Genomic DNA, 27,543 nt, shown 5'->3' with positions numbered 1-27,543 from the left:
ACCTTTGCTAAATTATGGGCTATTATTACCTTTGCTAAATTCTATATTTCTTTCCCACATGAATTTTGCTTATGATCCATAGGATCTTTGCGTCTTTCTTATTGCGTCAATCAGAGATCTCCTAAACAAGGATTTGGATGTAATTTATCACGTTTTCACAGAAAGAGGTAAGTCAACAAATTTATTAGTTTTCTCTTCTTCATTTTTTTTTTAATTTTTAATTTTTGTGAAACGAGGAGTTAAGGTATGGAAATTGTAAGTTTGTTTAGTTTAAGAATATTTTTTATTTTTAAATATTTGTGACAATAATAGAATATTTATAAATAAAATTAATATAATACTTTTATAATTATTAATAAAAATAAAGCAGAAAATATTTCTTCAACTAAAGATCCAAACATTCAATTAACTGCAAGGCATCGTACTTGGTTAATTGGGTTGTGCTTCTTTGTTCATTACCAAATAAAAAAAACTTTTATTTCGTTTGTTTAATATTTCTCTTACAAGGAAGAAATAATTTTATTTCATTTACATGCAATGAAGCCCATTTCTTTTATTTGTTGTTTTCTCTTCTCCTTACAGACTCACACCATTTATATGTTTGTTTGGGAGAGTGGATTTTTTTTTACGTTGAAAAAGATATGACATGATCATGTGTTCAATCATAATCATAGATAGATTAACGGTGGTGATAAAAGAAGAGAAAAAAAATTATTAAAATTGATAGTTATTAAATTAAAATCATTGATTTATCTTAATATGATTATGATTATCCTATATAATTATCTGATGTTGTTTTTAAACAGGATTCATTTCGTTGGTTTGTGAGAGATAGAATAATTAAGTCCTTATTTTATTTATTTATTTATTAAAACGGTAATCAATTCCTTTATTTTAACTTTCAAGTCCACCAAAAAAGAAAATTTATTTATAAACAGGGGAATATGACGTGGAAATTCATGATTGGATGACACACGTAGCATAACAGAGTCTTCGACAGAAAAGCCAAGCCCTGCTGCTGAGATTGAGCGAGCAAAGAGTGAGAGAGAAAGAGAATGGCCAAGTCTCAATTTGGAACGCCATTTTTTGTTGCTATACCTCTCTTCATATTCATCTTCAACCTCGCCCCTTCTTACGCACTCTATGGACAATCATCACCTGTGGTTCAGCTCAATCCTTCTAACTTCAAGTCCAAGGTGAATCAAGTTTTTTTTTTTTTTTTTTTTGGTACAAATCAAGTTTAAATTTTGAACCTTTTATCCATTTTCCCAGTTCGTGTTTCCGCTATATTCGCTACTCTTTTGCAAATGGGTATTGCATGAAAACGTGAAATTTTGTGTCCTTTTACTTGAAAACCATCTGGGCATTTATGTATTTTGTGGCATTTCATCTTTACATTCGGTTATTTTAGTTTTAATGGGACTGAAATCGAGGTATTTGAATTGTGTTGCATTGGAGCTTTGATGGTTGTTTCTTGTTCACGGAGATTAATCTGTTTTATGAATGACATACTATTCTAGTGCTAGTGCGACTCTTTTCCTTTGATAGCCTATTGTAATGTTATGAATCCTTTTTATAAATCAGCTTTTTCTTTGCTTTATTTAGCTTGTAATGCATCAGGTTTTATGGATGCTATCTGAATAATGACAGGTTCTGAATTCAAATGGAGTTGTTCTTGTTGAATTCTTTGCTCCATGGTGTGGGCACTGTAAGGCTCTAACTCCTATATGGGAGAAGGCAGCTACTGTATTAAAGGGTGTAGTTACTGTAGCAGCACTTGATGCTGATGCTCACCAGTCTTTGGCTCAGGTTGTTTATTGTTTTGTTCATTTCTTCATTGCTGGCATTTTATATTTAATGAAATCTGTTAAATGAAGACCATCCTGCATGTTTTGTTTGCTTCTTGCAATCAGCCTTTCTGAAATATAAAGATACACTATAATATGCTTAACTTTTCCATACAATGAACACCATAAGTGTACCTTTTCCAGACCAAGCATGAAGCGAAGCATGACTTTGTTATTAACTGGATATGATTAAATGGACCTCATCACTTCAGCCATTTTAGATATTAGATTGCTTGTTGTTTTATGGCATATCAGAAAACCTAACATGCAAGAAATATTGTATGTGTAAAGTTTTTCCTTCCTTTCATTTCTAGCCTCACTCTATGTATGTAAGTAAAAAACCAAAGAATATATTACCTGGACGAGATAGAATACCTCAGTGGAGATTCTTTCTTTTCCTGTCTCTTACATAACATGTCATTGTTTGCATGATGAAATATATAATTTGTTTCCTCCTTGTGGGTTTCTTCAGTTATGATTTACATGTGTGTCTATTTTCCTCATTTGTTATTATAACTTTACATTGAAATTTTCAAAAACATTTAGGTTTGTATTTGGTTTTTCTAAATTCCCTGCAGGAATATGGGATTAGAGGATTTCCAACTATAAAGGTGTTTGCCCCTGGAAAGCAACCAGTTGATTACCAAGGAGCCAGAGATGTCAAACCAATTGCAGATTTTGCATTTCAACAGGTTTGTCAGAATCTCTTCTGGGTTATTTGAAATATTTGCCCAAAACATTTCATAGTCAAATATTTCTGATGATGTATGAGAAGTGTTATTGCTTATTGCTTCTGAGTAGATCGACTCCTTCGACAAACAAAACAACTTCTCATACTTCTATGAAACATTAAATAACTAAAATGTAAATGAGAATCCACTTAAAAATTTGAAAGGGAAGTTCTTTTTGCACGCGACTTGGCAGTGTAAAAAATCTCAGCAGAGTGAGGATTTGGATGTATTGGGATTAGGGTTTGAGCATTGAGAGACTACTCGTAATCTTCTTTGAGCATGTGTTTCACCCATGGACATAGTAGGCCTATAGATCACGGTAGGTCAAGCCATGTTAAATTCTGTGTATATTTTCTTCTCCATATTTTCCGTTTGCACACCTGTTACAACATTAATGGTGCCATACAGGCAGATGTATAAATGTTGTGCTTAAAGAAGTGTGCAAATAACCTCAATTTGAAAACTGTTATTGAGTGGTAGCATACCTTGAAAATTAAATGCAATTGTTGCTCGTCAGATTTGTTCAGGTTCTCTCTAAAATTGATCTAGTAAGCTCGAGCACTTTTTTTGTTGTCAGATAAATATGAAAACAGCAATTTGGAGACATTTTTCATTCAATAGTTTATTTATGCCTCTACTTTGAATTTATGATAAGGGTCCATACAGGTCATACTTGTTAGTAGCAGTTAGCGGCTGACCCCGAAAATGGTATAGCAGTGTAGCTGGTAGCGGTATTGCCGCTTCTACTTGTGAATAGCCCCGCTTTAGCGCGCTATAGCGGAGTTGCGTTGTGGTGCAGTGGCCGGCCGCCACAAATCGCGCCGCGACAGTCAGGCAAAGTGTAGCGGATGTAGCGGCCGCTATTGCTGCTAAATCGCGGCGCTATTGCGCTACTACAGTAGTTTCTGCGAAAGTGTTATCGTCGTAGAAGGAAGAGATTTACAACTTAGATACAAGTGAAAGTGAAGATAAAGATTTGGATGTTCATGATTTCAATTATGATTAGTTCCTTAAGTTCTTTGATTTTGACATTTCACTTAAGCGGCAGTTTGAATTTTGACTAATTTTAACACTTTATTTTGTTGTATTACATTATTTGATACTTTAATTCCTTCAATTTGCTTATGATTTGAATTTTAATGTTTGAAATCATTTATGTTTTGAGTTTAAGATCCTTCAAATTTGTTTTTTATGTCACAATTTCATATTTTAAGTTTTATATTTGTGGAGTACGATTTAGTGTATCATTTAGGTATATTTTGCACAGTAGCGTTGTAGCGCTACCCGCTATAGCGTTATAGCAGTTTGGAGGGTCAGCCGCTACGCACCGCTATCTGAGATTAATAAGTATGTTGCCGCTACGGTGAAGTATTAATTCCACATATATTATACTAACAGTCTAATACTACACAAATATAAATACTCAAACATAAGAAGTCACACGAAATCAAACACATAATTCCACAATCAATGTCAAATACATTCAAACACCTGTACACGCCGCTACCGGCCAGCGTCGTGTCGCGGTTGTTTCGGCCAGCTGTCGCTATAGTTGAAGAGGGAGGATAATGTTCATCTTCTATCTTTATAAGAATGCAAGTGTAAATTTTTTTATTTTATTTTTTATTTTTTTTTGGGGGGGGGGGGGGGGGGGGGCAAAGTAACCATGATTTTTTGAACCCAAAAAAAAGTGCTATGCTGGTCATGTGAACTACTGATTTTATTGAAAAGAAGTTTCTGTATATTGTTTTGAATAATTTACATGAGTGAGTATTTATACAAGAAAGAATCGCTAAGAATGACTAAGCGATGACTAATCAATCCTAATCACAATCAATTCTAATCAATCACAATCAATCCTAATCAATCATAATCAATCCTAATTAATAGGAAATAAAAACGGAAACATGTTTGGATTCTGATTTTCTACACTCCCCCTCAAGTTGGGAGGTAAATATTGATCATTCCCAACTTGCCAATCAAGTCTTCGAATGCTGGACGGTGTAGGCCCTTGGTAAGGATATCTTCCGTTTGCTCTTTGGTTGAAACATATATCAAACGCACACTTCCATCATCTAATTTTTCTTTGATGAAGTGACGATCAACTTCCACGTGCTTTGTTCGATCATGATGCACAGGATTTTGAGCAATGCTAACAGCTGCCTTGTTGTCACAATATAGTTTTATTGGTAGGGAATATGAAATCTTCAACTCTTGAAGAAGTCTTCTCAACCAGATTCCTTCACAAACTCCATGAGATAAAGCTCGAAATTCTGCTTCAGCACTACTTCTTGCAACCATTGTTTGCTTTTTGCTTCTCCAAGTAACAAGATTTCCCCACACATAGGTGCAATAGCCTGAGGTAGATCTCCTGTCTACTGATGAGCCTGCCCAATCTGCATCAGTGTAAATTTCAATTGTCCTTTTATACCCCTTTTTAAAGAATAATCCTCTTCCTGGAGTATTCTTGAGGTATCTAAGCACCCTATAGACTGCACTAAGATGCTTCTCCTTGGGTGAGTGCATGAATTGACTAATCATACTCACCGCAAAGGCAATGTCAGGACGCGTATGAGATAAGTAGATTAGTTTACCAACCAATCGCTGATATTGTTCTTTATCCACCTCATTACCATCTTCAATACCTAACTTGGTATTAGGTTCCACAGGTGTCTCAGCAGGTTTACACCCTAACATTCCTGTTTCCAACAAAAGATCTAGAACATATTTCTTTTGTGTTAGAGTGATGCCTGTTTTGCTCCTAGCAACTTCCATACCAAGGAAATATTTGAGAGTGCCAAGGTCTTTGAGTTCAAATTGAGCTGCTAGAAATTTCTTCAAGGTGTTCAATTCCTCAATATCATCACCTGTAAGAATTATATCATCTACGTATACAATAAGAATAGCAATTTTACCATCCTTAGAGTGTTTGTGGAAGAGAGTATGATCAGTCTGTGCTTGAATGAAGCCTCTTCTTTTGACTGCTTGTGTGAATTTGTCGAACCATTCTCTGGGAGACCGTTTCAATCCATATAGAGACTTTTTTAGTTTACACACTGATCAAAACCAGGTGGAGGATCCATATAGACTTCTTCATGTAAGTCACCATCTAGGAATGCATTCTTCACATTTAGCAACCAGAGCAAAAGTCTCATGATAATCTATTCCATGAGTCTGAGTGAAACCCTTTGCAACCAATCTTGCCTTGTATCTGTTGATGCTATTATCTGCATTGAATTTTATTGTAAACACCCATTTGCATCCTACTGCCTGTTTTCCTTTGGGTAGGGTCACTATCTCCCAAGTTCCATTTCTTTCTAAAGCATTCATTTCTTCAAAGACAGCATCCCTCCATTTTTGATCATTGAGAGCCTCATGTATATTTCTCGGTATCTTTGTACTATCCAACATAATATTGAAAGCACGAAACCTTGGGGACAACTTTCCATATGAAATATGATTAGAAATAGGATGAGTAGTACAAGATCGAGTACCTTTTCTGAGAGCAATGGGCAAGTGTAGATCATTTTCACCATGACACTCAAGTATTGGGGTGCTGGAACTAGAACATAGTTCAGAATCCTGGCAGTGTAGAGGCTCTGGGTTATTCACACTTTGAGGAGGCTTTCGCCTGCTATAAACTTGTCCCCATTTTGAGGAGGCTCCTGATGGTGAGGATTTTGTAGCTCCCCCTGTTTCCAAAAGTAGAGGTAATATCGTGGCATCAGTAGGTTCCCATGACTGATCTTCATCTACTCCTATCTCCCCCTGAAGAGAAGTCGAGGGGAAGAAAGGGTCATTTTCAGAAAAAGTGACATCCATAGAGACAAAGACACGTTCAGAAAAAGTGACGAAGAGAGGATGAATAACATTTATAGCCACGTTGAGTAGGAGAATAACCAATAAAGACACACTGGAGAGACTTAGGATCAAGCTTAGACCGTTGATGGGAGGGAATATGGACAAATGCAACGCAACCAAATAACTTGAGAGGTAAGGAGGAGACACCTCGGAAGGAAGGGAAGATACGAACAAGACTAGAAAGAGGAGACTGAAATTTCAGAATGCGAGATGTCATTCGATTTATCAGATACGAGGCAGTGAGAACTGCCTCTCCCCAAAGATATTTAGGAACACTCGTGGTAAACATAAGAGCCCGAGCAATTTCAAGGAGATGTCGGTTTTTTCTTTCCGCAACTCCGTTTTGTTGGGGTGTGTCAGGACACGAGCTTTGGTGAAGGATGCCATGTTGGGAAAGATATTCTCCAAGAATAGAGTTAAAATACTCTTTGCCATTATCTGTACGAAGAATTTGTATAGCAACTTGGAATTGGGTTTGAACCATGGCATGAAATTTTTTAAACACGGATGCAGCATCGGACTTATCCTTTAGAAGATACACCCAACAGACTCGAGAATGGTCATCAATGAAGGTAATGAACCATCGAGTACCTGAAATATTTTTAACACGGGCTGGACCCCATATGTCACTATGAATTAAGGAAAATGGGGAAGAGTCTTTAGAAGGATAATGAGCACGAGTATGCTTGGCAAGTTGACAAATATCACAAGAAAACAAACTTGGACTTTTATTAATAAATAAGTTTGGCAACAACTTCTGAAGATAAATAAAATTTGGATGGCCTAGCCTACGATGCCACAGCATAACATCATTACATGAATCAAAAGGAAATATAAAGTTTTTTTCTACGAAAACAGCTTCATGAGTCACATCCTCCTCAAAGTAGTAAAGTCCACCATCCTCTCTGGCACTGCCAATCATCCTCTCTGAGTCCTGTTCCTGAAAAACACAACCATGTGGAAAGAACTTAGCAAAGCAATGCAACTCAGAGGTGAGCTTGCTAATAGAAATGAGATTACAAGTCAGACAAGGAACATAAAGAACTGATGTCAAAGTAATCAGCTCAGAAAGTTCAATGGTTCCGTGTCCCGCAATCTGGAAAAAACTGCCATCGGCGATCTTGACCCGAGAAGGTTCAGAATATGGAGTGTATGAACAAAACAAACCAAGATTACCTGTCATATGATCAGAGGCTCCAGAATCAAGGATCCAATGATTTTGACTATCAACATGGAAAGCTGTACCTTGCTGGACCACATGACTAGTGGCCTTAGGAGGTTGAGTCAAAAGTCTCTGAAGTTGTTCAAACTTAGTCTTGCTAAGAAAGACACCATCAGAGTAAGAGGAAGAGTGTTTTGAGGAAGCCATGAATAGAAAGAGAAGGGTTGACCGTTGATGAAAAATCAAGTTTTGTAAATTTTTAATCTGACCTCTGGAATAGGAAGGGGAGAAGCCGGCGAGAAGGTTTGTGCAAGTCGCGACGGAAAAAGACGTTGGGAAGGCGGCGCGTGGAGCTCACGCGCCGGAAACTGGCCGCACGTGTGGCGGCGCGTGCGGCGGTTGACGGCGATGGGTCCAGCGGCGGTCGACTCGTGGGATCCTTCTGAGTCGAATGGTCACCTCACTTTCTTGATCGGAGGTCAGTAGACTAGGTTTCTGTGTTGGACAAATTCAAGGAGGTGTTTAGGAGGTGTTTGACGGTGATGGAAGTGTTTGGATGGTTATTTCAGATTTGAATTAGGGTAGGAATGAACCCGCTCTTGATACCATATTGAAAAGAAGTTTTTGTATATTGGTTTTGAATAATTTACATGAGTGAGTATTTATACAAGAAAGAATCGCTAAGAATGACTAAGCGATGACTAATCAATCCTAATCACAATCAATTCTAATCAATCACAATCAATCATAATCAATCCTAATTAATAGGAAATAAAAACGGAAACATGTTTGGATTCTGATTTTCTACAGATTTATATAAGTAAAAATTCAATATTGTATTATATATCGTGGTTTCCTTGTTTTATTAATTGATGTTTGATATCTTGTTTCCCAGTGAAAGCATTTTTATGAAAATAAATAAATAAAAGTCACAATTGCCCAGCTATCGCATTGTAATGCACCAGTTAATTTATGTGATTTGTTTCTCACAGCCAAGTCCTTTCCTTTTATCTGCATGTACAGGTAAAGACTCTTTTGAAGGATCGATTAAATGGAAAAGCAACAGCGGGATCAAATGAGAAGACAGAAACCAGTGCTTCAGTAGAATTAAACTCTCGCAACTTTGATGAATTGGTTCTCAAAAGCAAAGAACTTTGGATTGTGGAATTTTTTGCACCTTGGTAAGTGCTGCCTGTGTTTCAAAATTAAATTTTGGATATCATCATCTATTACCTGACTGAATCTAAACTATTTCTACTTTCAGATTTGTAGCTCTAATAACATCTTTTGTCCTCTTTTATCTTCTCAAAGGTGTGGGCATTGTAAAAAGTTAGCTCCTGAGTGGAAGAAAGCGGCCAATAATTTGAAAGGGAAGGTTAAATTGGGTCATATTGACTGTGATGCTGAAAAGGTAAAGCTTATATGTCTCATAGTTGTCTTATATGGCTGTGGGTAAGATGATCACTTGCTGTCTTTATAATTTATTTATTCTTCTGGATAAGGGTAAGACTCTTAAATGCAGAATTAATTATATAATTTTTTTTATTCTGCTCTTCAGTTTATATTATTTTGACAGGATGTTTTGTTACCAGTCTCTAATGAGCAGGTTCAATGTTCAAGGATTCCCAACAATCTTGGTATTTGGTGCTGATAAAGATAGTCCCATTCCTTATGAGGGTGCAAGAACTGCGTCAGCTATCGAATCATTTGCGTTAGTGCAGCTGGAAGTAAATGTTGCTCCTCCAGAAGTGACAGAGCTACATGGTCCAGTAAGTGTTTGCTCCCCTGCCAACTTTACCTGGTCGTACATTGGTTTGAGAGAGAGGATATAAGATGATTAACATTAGCCTTCTTTATAGGATGTTATTGAAGAGAAATGTGGTTCTGCCGCAATCTGTTTTGTTGCATTCCTTCCTGACATTTTGGATTCCAAGGCTGAGGGGAGAAACAGATACCTTCAGCAGTTATTATCAGTTGCAGAGAAGTTTAAAAGGAGCCCTTACAGGCAAGTAAAAAGAATTTTTTTGCTTAGATTCCATATTTTAATATCACTTGGTGAGTTTATCTCTTCATGTCTAAACTTGTTAAATGCTGCATTATATACATATGATTTAAATAAATCTTTGTTGTCATATTAACATTTTTTTTATTGAATTGTTGTGTCTGGGACAGCTATGTGTGGGTAGCTGCAGGAAAGCAGCCAGATCTTGAGAAGCACGTGGGTGTTGGCGGGTATGGTTATCCAGCTTTAGTGGCCCTGAACCTTAAGAAAGGTGTTTATGCTCCTCTCAAGAGTGCTTTTGAACTCGACCATATTATGTAAGTCTGTTCTTTTAATTTTATGCTAAATAATAGTAAACACACTATTGAAATGAACAAGTTCTTTGAATATTACCGATTTATTTTCTTCAGACAATTTGTGAAAGAAGCTGGACTGGGGGGCAAAGGTAATTTGCCCCTGGAAGGCACTCCTGCAATTGTAAAGACAGAACCATGGGATGGAAAAGATGGAGAAATAATTGAGGAGGATGAATTTTCTCTTGAAGAACTCATGGGAGAAGATGCCTCAAGCAAGGATCAAATATGATAAATCAAGAAGGAAATTGTACAAAATAAAAAAAAAAAGTCTCGAGTCACCACTTACAGGCGAAGTTAGTATCTATATGTCAAAGGAAAATGTGTCTTTCATGATAATTGTGCTCACTGTTCTGTTTTTCCGTGTTCCAAGTCAAAGACCAGTCCAGTGATGAGTGATCTTTTGATGACGTGTTACGTTATTTTCTTTTCCCTATTAATGAACAATCCGTTAACAGGTACAACCATCAGAATTAAGGACCATTGATCTGTCTTTTGTAATTTATTATTAATAGGGTAATGCCATTGAGATCTTTAGAACGTTGCAAATGGATTCATAGTTTGATTATTTGTAGAATTAGGTTATCTGTTAGGTAACCAATGATACACGTTAACTAATAATAATTGACTCATTTACCAATAAGGTGACGTGTTGGAATTAGAAGAAACAATTTCCTTTTTAAAAAACCCCATCCCTAGGATATGCCTATCTGCACAACTCATTTCGCTTGTTGCCAAACAAGCTTACAATTGGAGTGTTCATACCAATAAAGAATAGGCAAGTTCAATGACAAGTGACTGTACACGGGCAACAAAATGTAGTAGTTGCAACATAAAAAGTAATGCGAATCACAACACTTGAATCCATAGCCTAAATGCAACTGGCTTCACTCTATAAGAAAAATTCTATTTCCAAAACTCAAGCCACATGTTTATGCATCCGCCGCATCTAATGTAGGGGTAGCATTACACGTATATATCTACCATTCAATTCATACCCTAGAGCTTCCTATTAATGTAAGGGCAAAAATGGAAACTGGGCTCGGATCAGCACCAATCCCCTCCCCATGTTCGCTTTAAGCGAAAAAGAAAAAGAAAAAGACCATAACTTCTAAGCAAATATTTACGTCAACAAAGTCTTCATGGGGAAGCTTCCTCGTCAGAAAATTTATCAGTACGAATCTGTTTCAAAGCTGCATTTACTTTCTGCCACCATAAATATTGGAGCGGCAGCTCAAACTCACATGCTTTTTGCCTTGGAGGGATCATCTCTGAATTTCTAATCTCTTAACTCCAGTGTGTTCTTCGAGATTTATAAATACGTTTATGAATTTTCTAGGAAGTAAGATGAATCCTAAAAGCTCGCATTTTGTATCCTCCACAAGCAGTCTTTTCTTAAAGGTGAGTCTGTAAATATGGCTTTTATGAAATCTACCACCTGCAAATAGGTCATCAACAGATATGTAAGAAGCATATAGCAAGTGGTGAGAAAGCATGTGAAGAAAACGCTCATCAAATACGGTTCCGATATTTTTTTCTAATCTTGCATAACATGAATCAGAAGACTATAAAGGCAGAGATATCAGATCAGGACATGTAATTTTATCTTTTTATAAAGAAAAAATACTGGTTAATCATACGCAATAACTCATGCAATCAGTTCTTTTTCCTGTCTCACTAGCAATTTGATCCACAAAAACACTTTTTATTTATTTTTTTAAGAAAAAAAAGAGTACTTGATTTGGAAAGAAATGAAAAAACAATCAAATAATCTAAAGGAAAACGAAGAAAAGAACAGGTAATAATAGGTCCCATTTTGTCCAAAAAAAATAAAATAATAATAGGTCCCATCGCACACATATATAGTGAAAATCTGTAATATATATTGAAGCATATGATTAAGTGGGCTTAGGTTTATAAGATTAAGATCGTATAAAATCATAATTCCATGGCAAGTGTTTCAAAACAATTAACAACGGAAATGAAGGAAATAAAATATATTTCCCCAAGAAATAAAGTCATCAATAATCAAACAATACCTCAGTTACCGTAAAGCCACAAGACAGCAATTCATTATTCTCCCAAGATGCAGTAATGGATTTTAAAGGCATATCTAATAATTCTGAGGCACATGAAAGATGAAGAAATTAGCTGTCAACAGATGAGCAAATAATAACCCAACTACCAGCTTCTACAGAAATAATTGAGTATATGACATGACATGCCTGAAAGTTTGCGGATTTTACATAAGGATGGGATGAGATTTTCAAGAGAATCTGCAGAGAACTCAAGCGAATTCTGATCCCCAGTGGACAGGGACTCAAATAAAGATGATAGGTTTTCCAGCATTAAATGAATAAGTCGTTGTAGCTGGAAATACAAGTGGAATGTATTAGACCAACTTCTAAAACACAATGGCACTATTACGAGCATTGATTGATTGACTTATGGTATAGAATCTACCTGTAGAGTCTCCTCTGCAGCTATGTCATCTAAGAGAAGTATATCTCTTGCGATTCTTGAGAAAACTGACTCTAAGACTGTACACATGCTTTTCCTGTAAGTTGAAGGCAGCAAAAGTGGCTCCCATATAATATGTACTTTTTCCAGAATGAAAACAACCTGATCAAGTACATTCAGCTTCATGACATTTGGGAAACTAAAAAGGCATCAACTAATACTAGTAACCTATATAACAACTCCCGCACCCTGTAGCTAGTTTTTTTTTTTTTTTTTTTTGGGGGGGGGGGGGGGGGGGGGGGGATAAAGGAATAAGAGATAAAAAACTATGGGATAACAAATGGCTATGTACGCACATTATAATAACCAGAATATTACCTGGTCTATGCTGAATTTAGCAGACTCAGATTGTTGCACCTGATGAGTATTCTGAAATCCATCAGCACCATCTATAGCCTATAATGCATGGGCAAATATGGGAAAGTACCAGGTCAGTAAGGCAAATGTAAACCACAACTAAGTGATATCCTACAGATGCTGCATGCATTTTAACAAAGGAAGTACCTCCTTCAAGTTATAAATAACACGGTGAACTTGTCTCTGCAGTATTTCTTCTGCTAAAAGCTGAAATCTTGGAGCCAAATCAACAAACACAGCATGCTCCTTCATAGAACTTGGAAAGTCTGTTCGATACTGAGACAACAGCATCCAAATGCATGAGCCAAGAAAAAAGCCAAGATATAAAATAAACGAGGTTTACATTGAATGTTTGCCTTGACTTTTTCATTTGATAAACTAAATGATCAACTGAGACTTTGAGCCCCAATAATGTTCTAAGTACGTGCCACAATCTAATATTAAAATAATCCATTACAAAGATTACATCAAGAAAAAAAAAAAGGAACTGCATTTTAGGTTAAAAATAGTAAATTATTTAAATAGTGAATTTACTTCATCCTTAGTTATTCAAGTATGAATACCTCAAATGCAAACCCAAGTATCTCTTGGGAAAGATACAGACAGTCATTATGAATCAGAACAGCTACTTGGTTGATGCCATCAAGCTGCCTCTCTAGCTTCACAAGTCAAAAACAGACGTTGTTACTGTAAGCCAAAAGTATACACAGACAAAAATGAACACTCAAATACAGTGATCATAAAGAAGATAAATTCTCAGCATAAATTAAGTATTCGGTCATTAATAGCTCATCTCAGCCAAAAATCAGAAAAAGGGATAAACAATAGCGCGAAGGACATTACTCTAGAATAAATAACATGATGTTGGCAATACCCTTGTGTTATTTCATTAAATTCACCCTATGAAATCAATCCCTGATGAAAGAAATACTAAAAAGTAGCATTAAGGCTTTTCCAGTATGCCACTGCCTTACTTGGACTAACCTTGACTGGGACAACTACTTCATATAGAAGTATAGCATCTCTAGCTGCACGATAAAATTCCAAAGCGACTCTTGTAGATGACAGGCAAACATCCTGTCCAAATTATCATTTATGAAGATAAGTTTCATTATTAATATAAAAATGATAGTATGTCAATTAACTGCAAATAATTAAATGAATGTAAACTACATTAAGCGTATCTAAGAGTATGGTTCAAGAATCAAATGATTATCATTCCAGTATCAGTGACATGAAAGAAGCAAAAAATAAATAATTTGTTTTGTCATCTATTGATAAGTTATCAAATAAAATCATTTTAAGCCTTGACAGTGTAACTTCAACAATAAATAAAATTATAAATTTAAAACTCCTCTCTTCAGTGGTGTTAGAGAATAATATAAACCATTAAAAATGCCCTCACCTAACATATTAAGGTTTTGGGTTGAAATGATTCTTTACATGGTATCAGAGCTTCAATGATTACAAGGTCACGAGTTCGATCCTCACCGTCCCACACTTGTGTAATTAAATAAGCATAAGGCAAATCAAAAAATTAAAAAAAAAAAAAAATTAGGACTATGCAATATCCACTCTTCAAGCCCAAAGGGTTCTTACGTGGGGGGGTATGTTAGAGAATAATATAAACTATAAAAAATGCTCTCACCCAGCACCTTAAGGTTTTAGGTTGAAGTGGTTCTTTACAAGTGGTAAATAAAGGTAAAGCCACCAGAAAAGATGTCTCGTACCATTTCCTCTTTTCTTTTCCTTTCTCCAGCACTCCATAAGTAATTCCAGCTTCAATTCCATTAGATTATTTATGTTTCTTTCAACAATCTCAATGTTGTTTGAAAATCACCATATTCAATATACTACTACTAATTGAATAATAAATCATGTCAGTCAATTAGATAATCCATCACATAACAAATCAAATCAAATCTATACCTCAATGGATACTAACATTTTAAAGAATTTAATCATCAAAATGACTATGTTCAGTCTCTATATTCCAAAATGACATCATTGGAGGATAATAGATACGAGGTGAATATGGTCAGAGGGGACATCAGTTTCATGCTAGAGGAAGATCATTAAAACCCTTGATTAAAGTATCAGGTTAGAGACCTTTGGCATAAATCCAATTGTTACAATAATATTCAGTCATTACCCTTAGCTCTGCAGTTCACAGGTCTTTAGTGGTGACCACCACTTCAAGACCCCATTCTAGTATTCTATAACATGTTAGAACTATGCGACAAAAATGATTAATTCTTCTGTATATTTTCCCTTCAATTTATCAGCTGTATAACAAAAAGTAGCAACCGATACAGTTGGGTCATACTGAGAATGTCCTCCATAGGAAATAACAAGATCATGGTTGGGGAACCAGCATAAATCAACTGATTGAAACAGGTATTGCATATTAAAGAAAGTCCTGATCTTGTATTTCAAACAAAATATGCTGCATGGAATCATTTGTAAAATATTCATAATTCTGGATTATATACCTGCAGCGTCTGATGAACTAGCTCCATCAACTGCTTGGCTGCTTTGGATACCAAACACCGTTCTGATAAGAAAAGCAAATCCACAACATGGTTGGATGACTGGATAGAAGTTCCATCATTCTTCCAGATAGAATCATCCCTTGTATACTCCTGCAGCAATGTTCTTCATCAATAACTACAGATCATAATAACAAAAAAGAATTTGCCCAGTCTGGAAACTCACTTGAGGAATGGAAAAGTCACATTCTAGGAGCAAATTTCTAGCTTTAGCCAAGATCTCAGTCTTTTTCTTAAATGCAAAGTGAACCTCAACATTTTCAGCAAAATTGCTAAGCTTGTTATCCTTGTCATCTGATGCTGAAATGAACATAAGCTCTTTCAAAGCTGTCTCAAATTCAGATGTGCATTTGATGATTTTCTGAAAGTCAGGAAGTTTTGATGCATCTGTTGGGACGACCTGAAATCAGACATCTAGGGTGACTATCTGCAAACTTTAAATACTCACTTTCTCTCTGGCTTTTAGACACTGCAACTAACCACCCAATAATTCTCCAAGAACATAATATAGCCACGGATTTGACTAGTTCAGAAAGATCTTATTTTTGTTGGTTGAGATGGCAGAGATCATATGAGCTGGCATAATTACAAGGCAACAGCAGTATTCAATCCAATTTCAACTGAAATCAATGAAATGGTATTTTTACGGATACACATATTCTTAGACTTGTTTCAAAGCATAGGAAGCATAAACACAATCTTTGTTTAATCAAGTTTCTTATAGCATAGAGCTTAAAGGCAAACCTTTGAAAGAAAGCTAGATATTATTAGCTCTGATATCCTTGGCCACATCAACCATCCAAAACATCGGATCCAAGAACTGTTCTGGAAGCAAATACTTTTGTAAATGAATTTGATAAACAGCACAATCCCCGAATATAGGAACTCTCCATCCAAATATTCAAGCTGCAAATTGAAAATCATATATTTAGAAACGGAATAGCAGTCAAGGGACTGTTTGTAAGATATTTTGTTAAGAAAAAAGTTCTTTTTTAATTAAAAATGTTTAAGAATTTTATAATAATAAGTTAAGTTTTTTGATAAAAAAAATTAGTAATTCTCAAAGAAAAGCAATTTTATTGCTTTTCTCATAAGCTAAAAAAAGTAGCTTCTGAAAGAATGCTCTAACAAAAAGTTATGTCATAAAAACGTTTTTTTTTCAAAAGCTTAAAAAAAGGCACCCTAAATGACAATGCTTCCTAGTTTATTCATGAAAATCTTAACTAAAAAATTGAGAATCTAAGAATAAAATCAATAACATATACAATCAAGGACCTCTCCCCCACTGCCTCCCCAGGTGTCTCTGTCATGAAACAGCAAAGCATGAGCAATATAAATTGTTCTAAGACCCTAACACATACCACTCACCTTACTATCCTGTGATGGAACTATCTTTAGTATAGCTGATTCTTGATTCAAGTCCTCTAGAAATGAAAGAGGTCGTCCACGATTTACAAAAGGAGTGATAACATACTTGATCATCAAATCAGCAACTTTTGCAAGCCCGTACTCTAGAATACCAACCACCTAAAAAACTCCATAAATTAGAGGAAGCTCGAATACATACAACTGAGCTCTTCAATTTCTATGTTTAGAACATTACAACTGGAATACAATTGAACATTTCAAACAGAAAGTGTAAAAGTGAGATGAATTTACTTACGTCCATTGCCTCCAGAACTGTTTGTAATGGAATCCCATTCATATTTTCAACTTTTAAATGATACTTGACTTCAACTTGATTCAAGTCCATATCAAATCGCACAGCCTTTTCCATAAACTTCACAAGGACCTCTTGAATCTACAAACCCAAATCGAATTCCTCTAAAAACAATCACAAACTCAATAAAAATCACAAATTATCCAATCATCATTACTATGGAACAATTACAGAAATCACATGAATTGATTATATTGTTAAATATGCCAACGAAAATATAATTCAACCATCTTCATTAAAGCAAATATGAGCTGATTGTCTGGGGAAATGAATTAAGAGTTCCATACACAGTTTCTTATCATACTACTATTATTACATTTAGCAGAAAATTTTCCAAGCAATATACTTGACTGAATTCAAGCCTCATAAGAGATTTCACAGAAACTCCCAGACCAATGGTAAAGAGAAAGTTCAGCCATAAACACACAATAAAGAAGGAAAAAGAAACCGAAGGGGTACTGAGCATTTTGTTTCCAGATAATTCAGTATGTAGCCTTTGTTTGGGGGAAGGACAGAATCAAAAAAATAAAATAAAAAATGTACAAAGCCATGAATCATGTCATTGTTTATTGCAAATTTTCATGAACCAACCCTAAATTCTATTCTTTCTACCTGTCCATACACATTTGGAAATTCTCTTATAACCATTCCAATACGAATTCCCAATTACACAATCCTTCAGAAAGCCATAAGATTTAAAGTGAACAAAGAATTTAACTAAATTAAGGCAATTTAATGTGAGTTTTTTCTTTTATTTTTCAAATTGTAGTATTTTTATCCTGATTGAATCCAGGATATAATAATAGAAATTAAAAATTATCCAATATATCTCTTCCATGGCTAGATTGAAAATACGGATTTTGCTAGAACCCAACAATGTCAATCAACCCGTGTAGCCAAATCCACCTAGTAGGATAAGCCTTGGTTGTCAATGCATTTCAAATTATTACTTATTACCAATACCTATTCCAGCATACACATTCTGAAACGCTTCAATTCAATTCATAAATACAAATATATTCAAAGCATCACACCCACGCATTGCCATGTAAAAATTTCAATCACATTGAGAAAGACAAAAAAAGACTTCATGAGAAAAAAAATTGATAAATAAGAAAGCCGAGTAGTACCTCTTCGAAACACTGAGACCACTCCTCCTTCAACAAACCATACACCAATGGCTCCCTATCATCATCATCACCAATCCTCAACGCCAGTTTCAACTCCTTCAACCCTTGAGCAGCAAATTGGAACCTTCCACTCTTCAACCCTTCCCTCACACTCTCCAACTTCTCGTTCAATTCCACAATGGTCCCCACCAACCCCAGAAGCTCCCTCTTGACCTTCAACTCCTCCCTCTTCCCCTTCATCTCCTCCAACACCTCGCGCACCTCCGCATCTATCGGGCGGTCGGAGAGCAGCCGCAGGATGCCGGAGACATCGTCGGAGACCCGGTGCGTCTGCGAAACGGCGTCGTTGCAGAGGGAGAAGAGGCTGGCGAAGTCGTCGCGGTGCGAGACGAGGTACGACTGCACCTGTGATCGGATCTGGAGGGAATGAGACTCGAGACGCTGGATCAGGAGGCGGAGATCCGGCGCGGAGAGAGGGGAATTCGGGTCGGAGAGATCTTGCGCCGAGAGAAGATCTCGAACGTTTATCGTGTCGAACAGAGACTCCATCGGACGGTGGTCGCGGTGGCTGAGACAGCGGAGATAGCTAACGTGCGCTTGGAGTGTCGTTGAGAGTGATCTGACAATAGCGTTTGGACTCTATGGACTTTTAGGGGTGTGTGCCTCTTGTTATGACCCGAACCGACCCGACCCAGTTTGGAAAATGGAGTTGAATTCTAAAAAATGCAAATATTGAGATACGGTTTAGTGACATAAAAGTGATTAACTTAAGTAATAATTACTGGAAAAGTTATATTTACTGATAATTTAGATTTATTATTCTTATTATCTGTTTAATTATTATTGAATTAATTTGAAATTAAGGGTTGAAAAAAATTAAAAATTAAATTTTTATATTAAAACTTCACACGAAAGAATCATGCCCAATTTTTGTGTCTATTTTTTATTAATAATAAATTATGATTAAACTCTAATAATGTGAATTTTGAACCTGAAAAGATCCACTCTAAAAAAATTACAAACTAATTCTAAGTGAAGAGTGGATCAATGATTAATGTTTTATATCCTCTCCGAAATGATATGGATGGAAATTAAATCCAAATCCTTCCTCCTTTACTCATCTATCTTACACCAACTGGTTTACGGCAAATTAGCTGCAATTAATTTTGAATTAATTCAACCGCGGGTAAGAATTGTAAGCGGTAAGATTAATGGAAAGCGTCACCGCCGATAATTATTTGTGTTATTAATTATTTGATTTTCATAACCTAAAAGCTCACACATTAACTCCTATCATTAAGAGCAAGGGGCTTCAGTGTTCTCTCAAATGATTTCTCAACTGAATCGAAATAGCTTCTTCCTTTTCCACCCTGCCGTGCATCGAAAACCTGTCGCAACACGAAACCCATTTTCTGTATCTCTCAAAGTTGGAAACTTTCGCGGTTCCGAGGCTACCCGTGTTCCCAGTTTTTCTCCAGTGAGTTCTATTCGGTCTAGGCGACGGGTGTCTCGGGTTGTGAGGACTGAAGCGCAGAATGTTCTGTTTGATTACCTGCATTCAACTCGGGGTTACACCTTCTTGGACGCTGAGTTCGTGAGCAAGAACTCGCCGCGTTTCGTTGAAGGCTTGGCGTCAAAGATTGATGGAGAGAATGATGATGACGATGTTGCTCGATCGTTAAGGAAGTTCTTGAGGTACAATCCCATCAATGAGTTTGAACCATTTTTTGAGAGTTTGGGGATTAGCCCTTCTGAGTTGCCTTTGGTTCTACCTCCTGGGATGATTTTTTTGGCTGATGATTGTGTGTTGCTTGAAAATTTTCATGCTTTGTGTAATTATGGGATCCCGAGAAATAGAATGGGGAAAATTTATAAGGAAGCAAAAGAGATTTTTGGGTATGCTAGTGGATTGTTGTTGTCAAAATTTCGAGCTTACGAAAATTTGGGTTTGAGTAGATCAACCGTCATCAAGCTTGCTGTTTGTTGCCCTTCACTTTTGGTTGGTGATATCAATTGTGAATTTGTTAGCGTACTTGATTGGTTGAAAAAACTTGGGATTGAAAATGATTGGATTGTGAATTACTTGTCTTGTTCAAGAACATATAATTGGAAGAGAATGCTGGATGCCGTGCAATTTCTTCATAAAGTGGGCTATTCTGAGGAACAGATGCACAATTTGTTTAAGGAAAATCCTAAAATATTGTTGGAAGGTTTTGAGAAGGAGCAGTACTTATTTTTTGGTCGATCACTTAAGTTGGGTGTCAAGATGAACGTGATTTATTCTTATTTTATTGAGTATCCCCATATCTTGTCAAGTAAGTGTGCAAAAAATCTGTTGGGAGTGGTTGATTTTTTGTATGTTATTGGAATGGGAACAGATGACATTACACACATTTTGTCTAAGCACATGCATCTCCTGAGCTCACATCCCTTGAAAGGTCCTAAAACTGTTTGTAAGGAGTTAAAAGTTGAAAAAGCTAATTTATGTGAAATCATAAAGGATGATCCATTGAAGCTAATTAGTTTGGGTTCAAAACTGGAACAGAAGAGCGCTGAACGGTTATCCGGTCATGACCCACGTAAATATTTGGAAAAAACAACTTTCTTGCTGAAACTGGGTTATACAGAGAACTCTGAGGAGATGGCAAAAGCATTAAAAATGTTCCGAGGGAGAGGTGATCAATTACAAGAGAGGTTTGATTGCCTGGTAGAAGCTGGTTTGGACTATAACAGTGTGATCGAAATGGTAAAACGAACTCCTATGATTTTAAACCAGAAGAGAATTGTAATTGGAAAGAAGATTGATTTCTTAAGGAATGTTTTAGGTTATCCATTAGAATGTCTTGTGGGATACCCATCATACTTTTGCCATGATTTGGAGAAAATTAGTGAAAGATTTTCAATGTATGCATGGCTGAAGGAGAGGAATGCAGTAAATCCTACGGTTACCTTGAGCACCATAGTTTCAGCCAATGATAAACGGTTTGTAAAATACTTTGTGAATGTGCATCCTGAAGGTCCAACTATCTGGAAAGGTCTTAAAAGGTTATCAAATAAAAATAAGAACTAACAGCTTCTTATTTGTATATGAGTTTTGTTGAGATGAATATTTGCCTTACTAACTCTTTTTACCCAAAATGCCTTGCTTTTTTTTTTTTTAAGATAGGAAATTCCTTTCAAATGAATAGGCAGTCTATTTGCTCCACATCAAAAATTTTATTATTGAATATTGTCTCTCTATTGTTTTTTTGTTTTAACAGCTACCTCTGGTCATACGTCATACCAAGGTCAGGAAAGTATTGGAAGCAATTAGCTAGTTGCATAAAGTTTTAGGGGGCGTTTGGTACAAGTATTTCAAAATTTGGTAAATGCGATTATCATGTTTGGTAGAAGGAATAAAAATCAGTTCCCGGATATCCAAGGATTACCGGTAATTTGATTTAAAAAGAAAAGCCACTATTCAAATTACCAAAAATAATATGGTAATTCAGAATACCAAGTAAAGGAAAAGCACAACAATAATTTTTGAGACAAAAATACCCCAACACACATAAAAACCTAGACCCAATCTATCAATTACAAAAGTTAAAAATAGTTTAGAGTTATTTTTGTAAAATAACCTCATATTTCAAGTTATATTTCGTTTTAAATCAAACATGGAATCAGTAATTTTTACCCAATATTTCTAGTAATATTTTGACGAACCAAACACCTTTTTCGTAAGATTCCAAGTAAACTCAATTTCTATTGTATTTCCATTAATCATGATTTTCGGATACCAAAAAATTTCTCTTGTACCAAACACACCTAAGTAAATCAATCAAGTATCTATCCTCAAGTAGATTCTGACTATAAGAAATAGTCTTTATACTAATCAATTATGGAAAACAAGTTGCGTAAATGATGAAATCAACAAGCAAAAACAAAAAAAAAAAACAAATTATAAGAAATCATCAAAGAGGATAGGCTTTATTATCTTTAGTGGGACAATCTTTTGGTACCATAGCAGTTAATTGCATCGCAATAGCATCGCGAGCCACGCAATAGCGGCCATTGCGATCGCATTTGCGGCTAAATCACATCCATATTGTTGTCATAAAGCAAAATATTAATTTTGTCCACAATTTAAATGTGTAACAGAAATTTTTTAAGAATTTTTTAGTCTATCTGCATATTTCTCTATCACTTTTGCTGTCTCTGTCTTTAAAAGTTGTTTCTTTTGTCATTGTTTTTGTCATATATTTATTCTGCTATTTTGGTAATCGTAACTTGCTATAACGTTTTTTGGAGTTAGCCGTGATATGCCGCAATCAACATTTGATAACTTTGTTTGACATTGAGATGTATCTTTAGATCTTCAGATATTAATGTTAGTTTATCGTTATAACTTTTCAATCACCCTTTGCTTTGTTTATAGTTTTGCATATACTACTACTTGAGTTAGTTTATTTTGACAAAAACTTTTCGTTCGGTCCAAAATGTGATCCAGTAAGTTTATTTAGTTCTTTAATTTGCCTGGTTTTTATAGTATAGAGTTATGGAAACTAGAAATATGTTATTGCAAATTAAATCTTTATATTTATAGCGTGCTTGGCTTTAGCCTGAAGCCATGCATGTTCTTTTTGTTTTAGCCTTGAGACTACTTGAATGTTTGTAATAATTGACACAATTTAGGCCTATTCGGTGGAGTTCCATTTATGAAGCATACATCGTTTGCTTCTAAACCTGATTGTAAAAAATATAAATTTTTTTCTTTGCCCGTAATGTAACACGTTCAAACTATATCCAAATAGCAGAAACTTTTGTGCAAGTCTTCTCCACAGACTCAACTCAAGACCATGTTCCTTGCCTAGTTCGTTGGGGATGGATTAAGACGAATGTATTGCAATTATTCCCATTGTATCAATCATGCACATTTAAATTGATATAGGAACTAATTATGAGTATCAAGAGAGTAAAACACCCAACTGCATATAAGATTTGAATAAAAAATTGTTTACGTCATTCAAATACTGAATTCCGTGTTGTAAGCATCCTCTTTCCTTTTCATCTCTTGCAGGCAGTCAATATTGTAACTCAGAAGTCAGAACCACGTAACAAAAATGAAAGTACATGAGAGTAAAAACTCAAGATCAGGAATTGCAAATTGAGTAATATATCATCACATTCTTATATCACAAATCACAACCAAAGCCACAATTTCCTTGCAATAAGAACACAGAACCAAACCATAAAAGCCTTACAAGTTACGACCACGAAAATAAAATAAAAAATAAAGTAAAAACTCTCTGCCTATAACAGAGGCACTCTCCTCATCCTTCCCACTCTAATAAAAGAAAACATACGCACTGTTTGGTTCTTCAAATTCAACAATCTCAAGCAACCTTAACCTGAATAGTCTTTGGTTTCTTAGGCTCAGGAGGAGGCAATTTTTGCACGGTGACACTGAGCACCCCGTCTTGGCACACAGCAGAGATGGCATCGGTGTTGGAATTCTCGGGAAGCACGAACTTTCGCATAAATTTGTCAACCCTTCTCTCCATTCTCAGATACTTGGCCCCTTCTTTCTCTTCTTCCCTCTTCCTCTCACCGCTTATGAGAAGCACGTTGTCATCTTCCACCTGAACCTTTATGTCCCCAGATTTCAATCCTGGCATGTCGATCACGAACACGTAAGAGTGTGGATATTCTTTCACGTCCGCAGGAGTTGTAGCCATTGCCTTCGCATCCCGAACGTAAGACTGTGTCGGAGCATTCAAAGTCTTGTCGTCTGCTAGGTCCATCATTTGATGCAGAGTGTGGAACAAAGGAGAATCCAAATTCATCACCCTGAAGTCCATGACGCTTTCCTCTGTTTTTTGTTTTTTTGTTACTGTGGGATCTTTCTATGGAGACGCTGGTGGTGAATTTGAGAATTTAAAGGGTGACACGAGTTGAAGGAAGAAGAAGATGGATGATTCTGGAGAAATGAAGCATGTTCTGGAACTTCTAGAAGGTTCGGTTAGAAATTACAGGATCCGAATTCCAAACTGGACTGGACATTACTCGCAAGACATAGCAAGAGAAGAGGACACGTGGCTTATAAGTTATAATTACATAGATTCAACTCTCTTACTGATGTGACGTCGGTTTTTTTTTTTTTTTTTAAATCCACAGTATGATTTTATTTAATAATAGATAAAGTATTACAAAAAGATAATATTAAAGGGCATGTAATTAACATTTTTTCGTAATTAAATTGATCTAAGTTATGAGATAATAAAACAATGGTATTTTAATAACTTGAAGCTTTTAAAATCTTAAACTAATTGAACATCAATTATACTTGTTTTTATATCATAATATGATATAAGGTATCACGCCTTATTCAAATTCTAAACATTTTTTAAAATAATACAATTACTAAATCATGTGTATTTATCTATCTAATAAAATAAACATTTCATTTAAATAAGTTAAAATATAACACAAAATTATAACTTTTTTTTAATTTTATGTAACACAAAAAAAAGAGTTACTAGTGAAATTTTTGCGTGAGGTAAAGCAAAATTAATTTGAACACGCATCAACAATTGGGATAATTTCCCTAATTGTTGACTCATTATTCATTCACAAACCAGAGTATTTCCCGCAGTTTACACTCTTCTCTTTCCATCACCATGGCAGCCACTCTAATTTCTTATATAAAATTTACGTTGTTCGTCATTTTCTTGTATTCTAATTCTTCAAGCAAGAGCTCTTTGTCGTGCTCGTACCCCTTAATCCCCTATCTGCAAAAGGGTACGCTTCAAAACATCTGAAATGATTTCCCAGCTCCATCAAAATCACCACCTCTTTCTTCCCTTCCCTTCAATATATAAAAAATCCCTTGGAACACAGAACCCATTTTCTGTCTTTTTCAAAGTTCCAAGCTTTCGCATTTCTAAGGCTACCCATGTTCTTCAAGTTTCTCCAATGTATTCTATTCAGTCATCCAATTCTGCGAGACGAGTGTCTCGGTTAGCGATGGCCAAAGTGCAGGATGTACTGCTAGATTACCTGCATGCAAGTAGGGGTTACAGCTTCATGGATGCTAAGTTCATTAGCAAGAACTCACCCCATTTCGTTCACGGTTTGGTGTCAGAGTTCCATGGACAGGATGATGATGTTGCCAGGTGTTTAACGAAGCTCCTGAGGTACAACCCCATTAATGAATTTGAACCATTTTTTGAGAGTTTGAGGATAAGCCCTTGTGAGTTGCCTTTGTTTCTCCCACATGGCATGATGTATTTGTCTGATGATTATGTTTTACTTTAACGATTTTCATGCTTTGACTAATTATGGGATTCCAAGAAATAGAATAGGGAGAATTTATAAGGAAGCAAAAGAGATTTTTGCGTATCCTAGTGGATTGTTGTCATTGAAATTTCGAGCTTATGAAAATTTAGATTTGAGTCGATCAACGGTCATCAAGCTGCTTGTTTGTTGCCCTTCACTTTTGATTGGTGAAACAAGCAGTGAATTAGTATTGTTCTTGATTGGTTGACGAAAATTGGCATTGGACGTGATTGGATTGAGAATTACTTGTCTTGTTCAGAAACATATAACCCGAAAAGAATGCTTGATGCTATGCAATTTCTTCATAAAGTGGGCTATTCAGAGAAACAGATGCTCAACTTGTTCAAGTTAAACCTGCTTTATTATTGGAAGGTCTTGGGAAGAAGGTGCATGCATTTTTGGGTCTATCACATAAGTTAGTTCTAAAGAAGAATGTGATTTTTTATTGAATACCCTCATATCTTGTCAAGTAAGTGTGCAAACAATCTTTTGAGAGTGGTTGGCTTTTTGTATTATATTGGAATGGGAACGGATGACATTGCACACATTTTGTCTAACCACATGCATCTTCTGAGCTCACATCCCTTGAAAGGTCCTAAGACTGTTTGTTGGCAGTTAAAAGTTGGAAAAGCTTAGTTATGCCAAATCATAAAGGATGATCCGCTGAATCTGATTGGTTTGGCTTCGAAACTGAAACAGAATAGTTCTGTACAGTTATCTTGTGATGGACCAAGTAAACATTTGGACAAAACAACATTTTTGCTGAAACTGGGATATGCAGAGAACTCTGAGGAGATGGCAAAAGCACAAAAAGGTTCCGAGGGAGAGGTGATCAATTACAGGAGAGGTTTGATTGTCTGGTTGAAGCTGGTTTGGACTATAACATTGCAATCAAAATGGTAAAACTTGCTCCTATACCTGAACAAAGTTTTGATTGAAAAGAAGATTGATTTCTTGAGAAACATTTTAGGTTACCCGTTAGAATGTGTGGTAGCATATCCAGCATACTTATGCTATGACTTGGAGAGAATAATGCTCAGATTCTCAATGTATGCTAGGGTGAAGGAGAGGAAAGCGGCAAAGCCTATGTTGACCTTGGGTACTATCCTTGCATCCTCTGAGGATTAGTTTATAAAATACAATGTGCATCCTGAAGGTCCAATCATCTGGAAAGGTCTAAAGAGGTTATCACCAAAAGATAAGAGTTAACGCTTCCTTGTATTTAAGTTTTGTCAAGATGTCTATTTATCTTAATATATGCTTTGCTCACTCACTTTACCCAAAATGCTTTTTTTTAATTTATTTATTTTTTGAAATAGCAATGCCTTTGCAAATGAATAGGCTGTTGTTTTATGCACAATAAAATTTTTATTTAAATATTTGTTTATCTTTTATTTTCTCTTTACTATTATATGTTTTTTGATTCCTTGATGACTGGTTACACTTTCAATCCGTTGCGTATGATTATGTTTTTTTTTTATGGTACATGTTATGAACCAATTATTTCAAAAGAGTTGTTAGGTTAAGATAAATGAATGGTTTTATACTTTTATAATATCTGCAATGCATTCCATCATACAAGAGTCTTTCGAGTTTGAAATGTGGATAATGTATAGGCTCATCTACCTTGTATTGAAATTCAATTTTTCATTAGAAAAATAGGAGCAGTAAGGATCAAACTTTAGATCACTTGGTCAAAGAGACCCTAATACCATGTCATGAACCAACTCTGTCAAAAGCTTGAGCTATTAGGTAAAGGCACATGAATGGTTGTATACTTATAAAAAGTAGTATGATTTACTTTTACCTTTTTCCTTTAATTTTGGACAATCAATAAACATTGAACAAATCCCAATGAAGAGGCAACCGTTTACATTAGAAATTGTCTGATAAGTGATAAATCTAGTCAGGAAAACAGAAACTGCTTGCTTTTTTAGTTGTATTGTATTGTTTTCATGGTAGTTGAGGTGATGTCCTTCGAGGAAGGCTGCTTT

The 27,543-nt window shown here is 35.7% G+C and overlaps 4 protein-coding genes and 1 pseudogene across 5 annotated transcripts; 3 read left to right on the top strand and 2 right to left on the bottom strand.

Annotated features, from left to right (window-relative positions):
• Positions 1-1,028: 1,028 nt before the first annotated feature.
• LOC133315942 (protein disulfide isomerase-like 2-3) lies at positions 1,029-10,480 on the top strand. Its single transcript, XM_061517628.1, has 9 exons — positions 1,029-1,196; positions 1,651-1,809; positions 2,426-2,539; positions 8,625-8,782; positions 8,913-9,012; positions 9,194-9,370; positions 9,461-9,606; positions 9,774-9,920; positions 10,014-10,480. Exons 1-9 carry the CDS (start codon positions 1,056-1,058, stop codon positions 10,186-10,188), a joined length of 1,317 nt encoding a protein of 438 aa, XP_061373612.1. The 5' UTR covers positions 1,029-1,055; the 3' UTR covers positions 10,189-10,480.
• A 175-nt stretch (positions 10,481-10,655) lies between these two features.
• LOC133315933 (centromere/kinetochore protein zw10 homolog) lies at positions 10,656-18,837 on the bottom strand. 2 transcript variants are annotated; one of them, XM_061517619.1, is made up of 14 exons: positions 18,233-18,837; positions 17,046-17,183; positions 16,751-16,909; positions 16,127-16,288; positions 15,549-15,782; positions 15,326-15,475; positions 13,818-13,910; positions 13,397-13,492; positions 12,981-13,109; positions 12,795-12,872; positions 12,420-12,578; positions 12,182-12,326; positions 11,996-12,078; positions 10,656-11,394 (listed from the first exon to the last, which is right to left on the bottom strand). In XM_061517619.1, exons 1-14 carry the CDS (start codon positions 18,779-18,781, stop codon positions 11,311-11,313), a joined length of 2,259 nt encoding a protein of 752 aa, XP_061373603.1. In that variant the 5' UTR covers positions 18,782-18,837; the 3' UTR covers positions 10,656-11,310. The 2 variants fall into 2 exon arrangements, with proteins under 2 accessions (XP_061373603.1, XP_061373604.1); XM_061517620.1 differs by having other exon boundaries at positions 15,326-15,445.
• A 722-nt stretch (positions 18,838-19,559) lies between these two features.
• Positions 19,560-21,341, top strand: LOC133315952 (transcription termination factor MTEF18, mitochondrial-like). Its single transcript, XM_061517640.1, has one exon. It carries the CDS (start codon positions 19,560-19,562, stop codon positions 21,300-21,302), a length of 1,743 nt encoding a protein of 580 aa, XP_061373624.1. The 3' UTR covers positions 21,303-21,341.
• A 2,037-nt stretch (positions 21,342-23,378) lies between these two features.
• LOC133315934 (17.9 kDa class II heat shock protein-like) lies at positions 23,379-24,164 on the bottom strand. Its single transcript, XM_061517622.1, has one exon. It carries the CDS (start codon positions 24,070-24,072, stop codon positions 23,608-23,610), a length of 465 nt encoding a protein of 154 aa, XP_061373606.1. The 5' UTR covers positions 24,073-24,164; the 3' UTR covers positions 23,379-23,607.
• Positions 24,165-24,861: 697 nt separating this feature from the next.
• Positions 24,862-26,758, top strand: LOC133315951 (transcription termination factor MTEF18, mitochondrial-like; annotated as a pseudogene).
• The last annotated feature ends 785 nt before the right edge of the window (positions 26,759-27,543 follow it).

Source organism: Gastrolobium bilobum, unplaced genomic scaffold (assembly GCF_033153095.1).
Source record: "Gastrolobium bilobum isolate Gb01-03AN ecotype WA unplaced genomic scaffold, APGP_CSIRO_Gbil_v1 utg4923, whole genome shotgun sequence".
Classification (NCBI taxonomy): domain Eukaryota; kingdom Viridiplantae; phylum Streptophyta; class Magnoliopsida; order Fabales; family Fabaceae; genus Gastrolobium; species Gastrolobium bilobum.
This window is presented reverse-complemented; position numbering and strand designations above follow the sequence as displayed.